General features: G+C 37.9%; 1 protein-coding gene across 2 annotated transcripts in view; it reads left to right on the forward strand.

Moving 5' to 3' along the window:
• The window catches only part of ATL2 (atlastin GTPase 2), a 57,904-nt gene that overhangs the window by 17,796 nt on the left and 26,652 nt on the right, over nt 1-13,456 (forward strand). For both annotated transcript variants that reach the window (XM_037806801.1, XM_037806800.1), the window contains exon 2: nt 11,354-11,598. In XM_037806801.1, coding sequence (XP_037662729.1) covers nt 11,354-11,598 — 245 coding nt within the window. The remainder of the gene's footprint in view (nt 1-11,353; nt 11,599-13,456) is intronic.

Genomic DNA, 13,456 nt, shown 5'->3' on the forward strand with positions numbered 1-13,456 from the left:
GCTTCCTACCTTCAGTCAGATGTGAGGGACTTTTCTCCTTTATTTTTACACTTTTCAGCAGTAAGTGGAAGATTCTTCTCTCTCCCTTAGTCACCTTCTCTTGAGACATTTTCCCAGTGGCCTAAGGAGTAGCTCATAATGTTTTAAAGGGGAGGTCTGGAGAGAAGCAGCCACAGAAAGACATTTACTTATTCCCTACCCAGTGCCTGGTAATTTTTAACAAAGGACAATGACTTTATGTCCCTTCTCTAGGAGTCTATCTCTTCTTGAGGAATAGCTTAGGAATCTTGCATCACTAGGATTTGTTTGTCCATTCACCCCTTCTTCCATTTTATAAATATTTACTAAACATCTACTATGTTAAAAATCCAGTACAAGAGCAAAAGTTTAAGATGGACTATTGTAAGGTGGAAGGGGTTGCCAAGATATGGTCATCATGCCCAGGAGCAACCCTTGTAGGTTAAAAGAGACTAAAGAGGCATTTTGGTTAAATGTGATGTGAAAACCTTGACTGGAAAGGGTGGTGGGGGTGGGGATGTCCCATAAAAGACAATTTGGTTAAAAAAAAAAAAAGACAATTTGAGACAATTGGGAGTATTTGAATGTAGACTGTGTAGTGGGATTTTTGATAACTTTTTAGATGTGATAACAGAATTATAGCATATAGGAGGTTGTCCTCATTAGGAGAGGCATGCTGAAGGAATGAGTGTCATGAAGTCTGCGACTTCCCTTCAAATGGTTGGGGAAAACAAAACACAAACAAATGTGCCAGCATGTTAGCAAAATTGTTCAATCAAGATGGGATGTATGGATGTTCACTGACTTTTTTTTTTTAATTTTGAAATAAATTCAAAGTTATAGGAACAGTTGCAAAAACAATACTAACCCCATACACAGAATTCCATCATACCCTGACCCCCCTCCCCCAATAGCTCAATCCACCAACTTTAACATGCTGTCACATGGCTATTTCTTTCCCTCCCTATCATCCATCATCTATTGCTCTGTCTTCTGAACATATGAGAGTTAGCTGCACACATCCTTGAACATACACTGTAATTCACGTATACACTTCCCATGAACAAGAACATTCTTTTATGCAATCCCATTAAGCGCAGCTAAGAAGTACAAGAGATTCAACAATGATACAAAGCTTACATTCTATATTTCCTTTTCCTTATGTCTCAACTGTTTCCCTTTGAGCCACCTGTCCTCCATCCTCCAATCCCATCCAAGTTCATCCTTGGCATTCAATTGTTATCTATTTAGATTGTCTTTTTTTTTTTTTTTTTTTTTTTCAGTTGTAGAAACATATATACAGCCTAAATCTTCCCATTCCACCCCCTCCCTAGCCTTCCATTAGTGGGATTAATCACATTTAGAATGCTGTAATGCTCTTTCCCACCATCCATTACTAGAAATTTCCCTTCACCTCAAACAGCAACCCTGCACTCATTTCTTAACTCCCCATTGCCCCTTCCCCCATTTCTCTTAACCCATACTCTACTTTTCATCTCTATGGTTATATTCTCTGATAATTTATTTGTGTTTACTGTGGGGCTTAAAATTAACCTCTTAAATCCATAACAATATTGTTTTTCTTTGATACCACCTTCACTTCAATAGGACACATAAACTATGTTCCTATACTCCTCCATTCCCCCACCTTTATATAGTTGTCTAAAATTATGTATTTTACATTGAGTTCAAAACCACTGATTTGTCATTAGAGTTTGTGTATTTTATATCATGTAGGAAGTAAATAGTGGAGTTACAGTTCAAAAATTATTGACTACTATTTGTATTCCATTGTGGTTGGAGAATGTGCTTTGAGTATATTAAAATTTTTTTTTTTTTTTAATTTCTTGAGGCTTGTTTTATGTCCCAGCTTACGGTCCCTTCTGGAGAAAGATCCATGATCGCTAGAGAAAAATGAGTGTCCTGGTGATTTGGGATGTAAGGTACTATATATGTCTGTTAAAATTCTCTGTATCTCTTTCTCCTTTCTTTGTTTCTCTGTCGGTAGGGCTCCCTTTAGTATCTGAAGTAGGGCAGGTCTTTTACTGGCAAAGTCTCTCAGCATTTGTTTGTCTGTGAAAAATTTAAGCTCTCCCTCAAATTTGAAGGAGAGTTTTGCTGGATAAAGTATTCTTGGTTGGAAATTTTTCTCTCTCAGGATTATTTGCCACTGCCTTCTCACCTCCATGGTGGCCGCTGAGTAGTCACAACTTAGTCTTATGTTGTTTCCTTTGTCTGTGGTGAATTGCTTTTCTCTTGCTGCTTTCAGAACTTGCTCATTCTCTTCAGTATTTGAGAGTCTGATCAGAATATGTCTCGGAGTGGGTTTATTTGAATTTATTCTATTTGGAGTTCGCTGGGCATTTATGCTTTGTGTATTTACATTGTGTAGAAGGTTGGGGAAGTTTTCCCCGACAATTTTTTTGAATACTCTTTCTAGACCTTTACCCTTCTCTTCCCCTTCTGGGGTACCAGTGAGTCTTAAGTTTGGACATTTTATTTTATCTATTGTATCCCTGAGATTCATTTCGATTTTTTCTATTTTTTTCTCCATTCTTTCTTTTGTTCTTTCATTTTCTGTTCTGTGGACTTCTAGGACATTGAGACGTTGTTCAGCTTCCTCTAGTCTTGTATTGTGAATATCCAGAGTCTTTTTAAATTGGCTAACAGTTTCTTTTATTTCCATGAGATCTATTTTTTTTATTTACTTTTGCAATGTCTTCTTTATGCTCCTCTAGGGTCTTCTTTATGTAGCTTATATCCTGGGCCATGGTCTTCTTGATGTCCTTTAAATCCTTTGCCATGTTTTCGTTCCTCGATTGTAGTTCTTTGATTAATTGTGCCAGGTACTGTGTGTCTTCTGATATCTTGATTTGTGTGATTGGAGTTGGATTCTCCATATTGTCTGGTTTTATCATATGCATTAAGATTTTCTGTTGTTTTTGGCCTCTTGGCATTTGCTTTGCTTGACAGGGTTCTTTCAAGTTGTTAAAAAAAAATACCAATCTAATTTTTCAGAAACACAGTTTGGTGACGTACACTTTCTCTAACTAACCAGCAGATGTCATCTGTGAGTCACCTATACCCCTCAAGTCAGTTCTCCACCTTGTCCCCACGGTATGTGGGGAAATGATTCTTGTGGGGTTCAGCTGGAGAACTCAGTTTGGGTGTGTTGCTGGAGCCGTCCGCCCTGAATGTCGGGCATGTGTACGGATGGCCAGGGAGGAAGGGCAGCTTTAATATTCTAATCCCCTAGGTTCCCAGAGATTCAAGGCCACCGGGCATGTGTACGGATGGCCAGGGAGGAAGGGCAGCTTTAATATTCAAATCCCCCAGGTTCCCGGAGATTCAAGGCTGCCGCAAGAGTCTAAGCCTTCATTTCACTTCAGCCCCAGACCCTCTCTCTTACTGTCCCACAAACCACCGGACTTGGCGTAGTGTCCCTGGGTTGTCTGAGCGGGTCCCCCTGCCCAGCCGCGATCCTCCAGGACCTCTGCCGAGGGAATGCCGTGCTATATCACCAGTGCACGCCGTCCCTCAAGGGAAGCCCTGGGCTGCCGGGCCGTGCGGGGGCGCTTTCAGACTGATGCAAAGATGGCCAAACGGGGCGTCTCAACCCCCTCCTCCTCACACAGTTCCTCCTTGCCAGCTCCGGGACAACTGGTGGGGCTCTGGGCTGTAGGCACGGCCCCGGGCAGGAGTTTATCCAGCCCTCCGGGGAGCCAGCTGCTAGCCGCGGGGTTTCTTTCTGCTTCCAGCTCTCCCCTCCGTTTCCCCGGCCCCGAGGGTATCTGCAGCGGGTTATCTTCCAGGCCAGACACCGAGAGGCCGGCCCAGCCCCCTCTTCCTGTGTTTTACTGCGTGGTTCCCACTGTCACAACTGCAGCCGCTCCTGGGTTTTTCCCTTTTTTTTTTTTTCAAAGATCCCGTCAGTCTCCAAACGCCAAACCCTGGCTTCCCCAGACTGCCGCGCGGCTGTGGGTCTTCCAGCCAGCTTACTCACTCGTTTCAGAATGCAGACTCCCAGTTTCACCAAGTATACGGACCCTGTGGAACTAGCAGACCTCGTCCAGCTGGCGCATTGCTGTAACCAGTATTCTGGGTCACTTTCTGGTTTTTATCTAGTGTTTTTCACGGAGGTGTTTTTTTGCTCTGTCTCACCTAGCTGCCATCTTAGTTTCTCTGTTCATTGACTATTAAGTCAAGTTTTCTGTAGCTGAAAATTTTTCAAAATAAAAATGAAAGACAAAAAAGAAGAAGAAAAGCATTTCTTACAGACTGGATGAGTTAGGATGGTCTTCTGTTGGCTGAAGAGGCAGGGCAAATGAGGGGAAAGAGATTGATAACTTAATAGATTAATAGGTCTTTTTGTTTACAGGTTCTTTTCTGGAGTTTTTAAAATGCACATTTTGCAATTTGCATTGTTGTTCCAGTTTTGTTTGAGAGAAATTTAACTTGATAACGTCATGTTATAGGAGCAAATTGTTGAATTAAAATTTTTTCTTGTAGTATCTGATTCTGATAGCTGCTTTTCTCCTTCACAGAAATGTTTTTTTTGAAGTCCACCTTTGTGTCTGTCAGTATTCTTTTCCCTGGCTGCATCAGTCTTGGGGAGCAAGAGGCAGCACTGGTATAAAAGTGCACCCAGGTGACTGATGATCAGTCACTCCAGACCAATGGTTTTCAATTCCCTTTGTATATCATGTTAACGTTTTAAAGCATTTCTACATCTATTCTTTTTAAATAAAGATTGTCTTATGTACTCTGACTCTTTTGCACTTTATACAGAATCCTCAAAAGTTAATTGAAGTCCCCCTTTCTAGGGAGTGAAGGCTACATGGACTCTATTATGGAGGACTTCACACCTTGCTATTTAAATAGTTTCTGGGTAATAGTCTTAAGTCACTCCATTCCTAAAAGTGCATTAGTACTAATTGGGATTTTGTTCTAGGAAATCTATTATATTCCATAAAATCCATATTTGATCTAAAGATAAAAGAAAATTGGGCATATTTTATAGACATTTATTAACATAAACCAGATACATAAATTTATTTAATAATGATTTGTTTAATATCAGTACAGCATTTTAAGAAATTTTTCTCTGTGATAGATTGGCTGAATTAATTGGTTGAGACTCCTTAGAATAAAAGCAAAATAAAGCTTGGAAATTAAGGATACCCTTTCCCTGGTAGATTTTGCTTTTGCAAGCATAGGAAGTTTACATTATTCCAAAGACTTCATAATTATTTCCAAAATTATCATCTGATTCATATTTTCCTTGTTGTTTCTCTAAGACTTTGATAGTAAATGCTGGAGGAGAAGCATTTTTTTTTTCAACAATTCCTTCTTCCACTTTGAAAGTGCTTTGTTATTGAGCTCATTTGAGATTCTAACACTGTAGTCTAGTTTGCTTGGGAACCAGGTATTATTGCCCTTTGTTTTTTGGCACCATAGCTTTGTGAATGCATTCACATTCCTAAAAAATTAGTTTTATTGATGGTGAACTCAAACAGCAATTCTTTCTTAACTTTAGTTAACTTTACTGACAGTGGCACAAAAAACTTCCCACTGGATTCCAATGCCAGTCCTCTTCCTAAACCTCACAAACTATTGTTTGAGCTAAAAACCTATTCCATCGATATCGCACCTATACAGTTTTTAAGCATTTTGAAGACTAGACACAGTGCCTCTAAGAAAATTGTCACTTTGGTTCAGTTTCCTGGATTTCTTACGTTTGCTGATATATTTCTTCTATCAAGTTTTTCCACATCATAATCAACCTGTCACATTTAGTAAAAATTACTGGTAATTGCACAGACCTGGAGGTCACTTATGTTTCCTCCTCCTTCGTAACTATGCTTTGTTGAATATGATAGTTTGAACCTGGAAGATAACTCATTCTATTTTATTCCTGGTTTCTGTGGGCTTAAAATGCCATACTTTTTTTCCCGATAATTTTTTTCACTTTTCTTATATGTCATTTGGTGAATTGCTTTTTTTTTGATACCATAATTAAAGCAAAAGTTTCAAAATTTGAAGGAAATTTGCATAAAGTCAAGAGCAGAATGCATATTTGTGCTAATAAGCACAATTCCAGATTGTGGTTGTCACCCTCAGCTAATTAGCCAGTAATCCTTAGTTAAAAGTTGGTCATAGTTTTTGGAGAGTCATATATTTGAATTTTGGTCATTATTGTGGGTATCTTAATTATGATAAGTCATAAAAGTAGAGGTGGGGGCTGTTGAAAGTATAGCAATTTCGATTTGAGTCTTTGCCTATTTGTGCTTATAAAGAGGCAAATTTGTTCTCTCTAGTTTGTTTATAACTAGTTCAATTTTTCAACACCATTCAGTTGAGAACCACATTGTTTCTTTGGAAAAAACACAATTTGCTTAATAACGTTAAAATTGAAAGCTATAGTTTTGACTGGGTTTTGTAGGAAGTGAATCATAGATATTAAGTAATTATATAGCAAATTATAAGCTTTTTTGGTTAGTTTTCAGTATTAAATTATGTATTATATACAGGGTACCCCTGTGTACTCTAAAATATGCAGCCAGCACATAACTCTCTGATCTCGGAATCAAGTGGGACTGATGATGAATGGTTGACATGGACCTTTCTTCCTTGGTAGAACTGAATTACTCCTTCTCTCATTTCTACCCATTGAATTCATTTTGTCATATGGCCACTGTGTGTTTCTGTATCATCATCTGTAAACTACGTTTAGGATAGTACCAGACAAACATGATATGGTGTAGAAAACACACACACATAACACATATGCAAATATTTGTAGCATATTGTGACCAAATGGGTTTCCCAGATTAAAAGATTAAAACAAACAAAGAAGCTTTTGATGGAAAATATGTGGGTAGATAGTATATGTCTATGGGTTGGGTCTAATTTGGTTACGGTTTGATTGTGCCTGGTTACATTAGCTGTTCAGATGAGAATATTTTTATCCTTTATAGCAGTGATAACCAGGAGAAGCCATTAAAAGCCACTGGTTATTTTATTTTCCATCAGGCAATTTTTACGGTTTTTATTTGTTCAGTATTTTTTTTTTTTATATACTGGGGTACGTATAAGCAACTTGAATAGGTTACTAACAGTAGCTTAATTATCAGTAGAACAATGCGTATACATTTTCCATTTTATACTCGATTTGAAAAAAAAAGCTTTTTGATTGTGTAAGATTTATATCTATTGTAAACATTGCTTAATTTTTTTGCTCTTGATTTTAAAAAGTTTTGTTGAAAACACTATTGAATATTGCAATCTGTATAGTCTATTGGATGGCTTCTGTTCTAACCAGGTCTCCTATGTTACCGATGTGTGTCATCTCCTTCTCCCTGAAGGAACAGTGATCATCTGTAGCACAGTCTTTCAGCTTTGACCTCGAAAGGCCCATTTAGGGGCTGTAGTAGGGAGAAATGACTTGGAGCAGTGAATTAGGAAAATGTGTCGAAGGGCTGAAATCTACTTGTGTCAGTGATTTTTTTTTTTTTTTGCACTGAAAATGGAAATAAAGTCACTATTCTCTTGTTTTCCATACACAGGATATAATTTCAGTTTAAAATCCTAGGATATTTAAATGCTATATTTAAAGATTTCCAGTTGTATGTGGTTAATCACTGAATATTAATGTTTACAAATACTCTAATGAAATTTACATGTAATTCTCCTTTATTTTAGTGCCTCATCAGTTTTCGGTGATTGAAGTACTTTATCTAGTTGTTGTAGTTTGCTAATGCTGCCGGAATGCAAAACACCAGAAATGGATTGGCTTTTATGAGGGGGTTTATTTGGTTACAAAGTTACAGTCTTAAGGCCATAAAGTGTCCATGGTAACACATCAGCAATCAGGTACCTTCACTGGAGGATGGCCAATGATGTCTGGAAAACCTCTGTTAGCTGGGAAGGCACGTGGCTGGTGTCTGCTCCAAAGTTCTGGCTTCAAAATGGCTTTCTCCCAGGATGTTCCTTTCTAGACTGCAGTTCTTCAAAAATGTCACTCTTAGTTGCACTTAGGGTATTTGTCCTCTCTTAGCTTCTCCGGAGCAAGAGTCTGCTTTCAATGGCCGTCTTCAAACTGTCTCTCATCTGCAGCTCCTATGCTTTCTTCAAAGTGTCCCTCTTGGCTGTAGCTCCTTTTCAAAATGTCACTCTCAGCTGCAGTGAATTCCTTCTGTTTGTCAGCTCATTTACATGGCTCCAGTGATTTAATTTAGACCCACCCTGAATGGGTGGAGTAACAACTCCATGGAAATTCTCCAATCAGAGTCATCACCCAGAGTGGGGTGGGGCACATCTCCACGGAAACACTCAAAGGATTCCAATCTAATCAGCACCAAAACATCTGCCCCACAAGACTGCATCAAAGAATATGGCTTTTTCTGGCAGACATAATACATTCAAACTGGCACACTAGTGCAAATTTGAATAAGAGAAATTATTATGGGGTTTAAATGTAGGTGGCTCATGTGATTGTTGTGCTCCAGTGTTGTCTTTGAAACACATTTATCATACTTTGCTTTAAAAATCTGTAGACTAGAGATGGTAACAAATAGGTAGACACATGTTGCCTGTTTACCTGAGGTGACTGTCTTTATCCATGCCTACGAACAGAAACCTGGCCAGATGATAGCTATAGCCAATTAATCTAGGTGAAATTTCCAGTTAATGGTTTCCTGCCCAGGAGGGCTTTTTTTTTTTTATCCTTCAGGAAACCAACTAATGCTTTTCTACAATTCCTTTACAAAAAGGACAAGACTATTTATTGGTTTTTACAAAAGCACCAGTCTCGAAATTTAGTCATTTTGATATTCAGGCATGTATTAATGTTTTTATTACTTGGTAGAACTTCATGATTTTTGTAGTAACTTTGTGATAAATGTCCTTGAGTTGCTAATGTTTCCTCAAATTGTTTCCCTTTCTTCTAATTATGTCTTTATCAAATTTGCTTGTAAAGTAGGTAAGGGCAGGTAAAAGGCTCCTGAGTAAAATGTTTAAATTTCACTCATTCAACAAAATTTTATTAAGTACCTGCTTAAGCAACAGGATGATTGGGATCCTTATTTTTGTGGAGGACATGTCTTTGGTGGCAGAGATTTAAGGTTCATATGTAAACAAATGAAAAAAGTTATTTCAGATATGAATAAGAGCTATAAAAAAAAACCTGTTTTGGTAGAGTTATGGGGAAGGGATGTGTAATTTTGAATGAGTGGTTGGGGAAGGCCACACCGAGGAGATAACATTTGAGCTGAGTCCTGAGTTGTGGATGATGGAGAAGTAAGCCATGTAAATACCTAGGGGCAGAGCATTCTGGACAGAGGGAACAACAGAGGACAAAGATTCTAGGGTGGGAATTAAGTTTGGCTTGTGCAAGGAACAGCAAGAAGGCCAGAATGCCTGGAGCTTTGGGAATAAAAGGAGAGTGTTTGAGTGAAACCAGAGGGGAGGCAGAGGCCAGGTCATGTAGGACCATGATAAGGATATCATGGAGACCATGATAAGGAACTTAGGGGGTTTGTGTGTGTGTGTGTGTGTGTGTGTGTGTGTGTGTGTGTGTGGTTATTTGTTTTTCTGGTTGGAGTGTGAAATCAATTGAGGGTTTTAACTAGAGGAATGACAAGCTAGGAGGGGAGATATATAATAAATAATTACATAAATATTTAAATGATGAGTGCGCTAAGATGAGGGGAGAGTAGGAGAAATAAACTTGGACAGGAGCCTCAGGAAAGCCTCCTGAGGAAATGACATTTAAGCTCAGACTTGAGGAATAAGTATGAATTAATTAGGGCAACAACATGGGAAAGAGTATTCCAGGCAAAGCATTAGCATGAATGAAGTCTGAGTCTAGAAAGGGCTTACTAGCATAAACAGCCGAAGGAAGGCAAACTTATTATCTTTAGTGTATGGAAGAGGGGGTAGCACCAAACGAGGCAGGAGAAGTTGGCAATGCACGCAGGATCTTATAAGTTACGTGTAAGGTTTTTAATCATTAATCGTCTGTAACAGTGATTTTAAAGAGAGTAGCTCGATCAGATTTGCATGTAATGGTGTATTATTTAGTGGCTACTCTGTGAAGATTGGATTGACGAGGCACGAGTTCTAATGAAGGAAGACCAGTTAGGAGACTAGTGCCACAGTCTAGATGTGAGAGAATAGTGGTGATGGGAACAGGGATGGTATCAAGGGAGACTCTGAAATGAAGACAAATTTAAGGTTATAGAGTAGATATAGGAGATAAGGAAAAAGAGGTAACAAGGATAGCCCCCAGCTTCCGCCTGAGAGAATGGGTGGAGGTGAGGTCAGTAAATACTTGCCCTGGTCAATTGGAATTCTCACTCTAGAGTTTTGGCATTTCAAAATATAAATAAAAGCTTCTGCTGTGGAATTATTTTTAAATTACCATGATCCTAATAGCAAACACCTGTAGTGCTTACTATGTGTCATGCATAGTTCAACTCATTTATGAAATAAAAGGCATCCAAATTGGAAAGGAAGAAGTAAAACTGTCACTATTTGCAGATGACATGATCCTATATTTAGAAAAGTCTGAGAAAATGACAACAAAGCTACTTGAGCTAATAAATGAGTTTAGCAAAGTGGCAGGATACAAGATCAACATGCAAAATTCTTATATACTAGTAGTGAACTATCCAAGGAAGTAACCAAGAAAAAAATTCCATTTACAGTAGCAACTAAAAGAATCAAATATCTAGCAGTAAACTTAACCAATCGTGTAAAAGACTTGTATACAGAAAACTATAAAACATTGCTAAAAGAAATCAAAGAAGACCTGAATAAATGGAAAGGCATTCCATGTTCATGAATAGGAAGGCCAAATGTCATTAAGATGACAGTTCTACCCAAATTGATCTACAGATTCAGTGCAATACCAATCAAAATTCTGACAAACTATTTTGCAGACATGGGAGAGCTAATTGTCAATTTTATTTGGAAGGGTAAGGGACCTTGAATAGCTAAAAACATCTTGAAAAAGAAGAGTGAAGTGGGAGGTATCACGTTTAGCTTTTAGGACTTAATTGAGATAATGGGAATAATAAGTATTGCTCCTTATCTGTGTATGTGGTGTAGGAAATCTTACTGGCATCGTTGTTTCTTTTACTGAGGTGAGGAGTGAGAAATTGAATATGTACTTAAACATCATTTTTTGTTAACTATTTTCCAATGATCTGTAACAGGTGAATTTATTCTTTGAGATTTTGCTTTGGTTGTAGTCTTTCAGGAAAAGTTTGCAATGCAGGAATTAAAGTAACCTTTTTCTCTCTTTTTTTTTTTTTTTTTTTTTTTTTAATTTTAGGTGAGAATTATGAAGATGATGAGCTAGTAAACTCTAATGAGGTTATGAAGAAACCATGTCCAGTACAGATTGTTCTTGCTCATGAAGATGACCATAACTTTGAGCTTGATGAAGAAGCTTTGGAGCAGATATTACTACAGGAGCACATACGAGATCTTAATATAGTAGTGGTATCCGTGGCAGGAGCTTTTCGTAAAGGGAAATCATTTCTACTGGACTTCATGCTTAGATATATGTATAACAAGGTGAAGTGTCTTTTATAAATTGAACCCAGTTAAAAACAAGAAACTGCCAACCAACCTTATTTAAAAAAAAATTGGCCAAAAAAAAAAAAAAAAAAACCCAAAACCAGTAGGGACTTTAATTTTACAGAAATACAGTTCTTTCTAAAACTTCTCAGTTAAAACAGAAATGTAAATTTGTTGTGGTTCTTGATTTTCATTTATCTCCATAATTCCTTTATGCATGTAATACATATTGATGCATCTAATTGAGCATTTGTATTCCAGGCACTGTAGCTCTAGCCCGGAGTATTTTGAGTATACCTTGAAAGTTCTCTGAAGTACTGTTCATTTTCTCTCTTTTTGTTATTTCTTCACACCTACCCTTTCTTGGTCTTCTTTATAATGATGAAGTAGACTGATGGAGACCTTTGTAAAAGCACACATATTGTACTCCAATAAGTCACCTTCAGTGGTTTACTATTACTCTTTGAGATAGAGTCCCATTCCTTAGAGTGGCTCTGAGCCTGTCTCTTGTCTTTGTATTTTAGCTATACTATAATTCTTTCAGTTCCCTGAGTGTGCCAAATTATTTCTCAAAGCAGGGCTTGCTGTACCCCTGGCCATCTCTCATGACACAGGCACTGTGTTTCACTGATGCAGCTTTAGTTGCTTATTTGTCCTGGCTAGTATAAGCTCTGCTGGGACTGGGCCTTATCTTGATTGCCATCTCTTCAGCACCTAGTGCAATAATTGGATCTTAGTAGGCCCTTACTGTCTATTTTGACTCATGACTCTCCATCTGTCTGCATATTTTCACATTTTGATAGTATTAGACAATGAATTGTCATTTTCCTCCTCCTTCCTGCAGTTGGCATTCTCCTCTGAAATGTTGAATGTTGGGCTGAGGGAGTGGAAGTTTTGCTAGGGACAAAGAAGAGGAAATTGGGAATTTTGGAGTGGAGCACTTAAGGCAGGGGGAACAGCTTTAGAGGGGGCTTTTGACATTCAGAAACCACATGAAGACATTGGAAATAACACTTTGGCAGATTATGTAGTTGTCTAAACACCTGTCAGGGTGCTCACCTTTATGAGTTGTGTTTGAGTCTGGAACTGAGGATGCATCTGTCTTGAGATAAGAAATACAGCAAACATTCTCATTTGGCTTTCCAGGAAACTTTTTGCCAAATTTTTCATAATCAAGTACGCCTGAGTATCAAGAATGTAGTTCATCTTAAAGAACAGTTTTTTATGTGTTCGGGAAATTGAGAAAGATATAGTATTTTGAAGGTTTTCAGTTTAGATATAATTATGTCTCAGAGTTTTACAACTGAAAATAGAGAAATGTATAAAATAGTGGCAGCTTCTTAAAAATAGTCTGCACATTAAAAGATGATAAGAATTCCTGTGTTTTGAAGTCCTGTAGCAACTTAAGTTAGCTTGTTTATATTGTATCTATATGTGTCTGAGCTGTTCACTGCAAATGTGTTTGATTCCAAATAGATCACAGACAGGAGAATGTTAGAAGGAGAAGGAAGATTAGATCACTTGTCTAGGATGACAGATAAGTTTTACCTCAGGTGCCATTTCTGATTCCATCTGTCATCAGTTAGTAGTGGCTCTTCATTGGAAGAGTAGCAGCCCACATGTGTCACAGCGTCTGCAGTCTCTGAACTAATAGAACTCTCTTGGGAGAGATACTGAAGCCACTGAAAGATTATGATGGCCTAAGGTTACACAGTTAGTGGCTTCTAGCTTTGAAATGATACCTTTATTAATTTTCATTCATAAGTTTTCCATGTAGAGTTCTTGATATGTCATCTTATTCTGTTAATCAAAAATTGCATTAAATGGTATCTAATTTTTGGGTTAGCATACCTTT

This window comes from Choloepus didactylus, chromosome 17 (genome assembly GCF_015220235.1).
Source record: "Choloepus didactylus isolate mChoDid1 chromosome 17, mChoDid1.pri, whole genome shotgun sequence".
Lineage (NCBI taxonomy): Eukaryota > Metazoa > Chordata > Mammalia > Pilosa > Megalonychidae > Choloepus > Choloepus didactylus.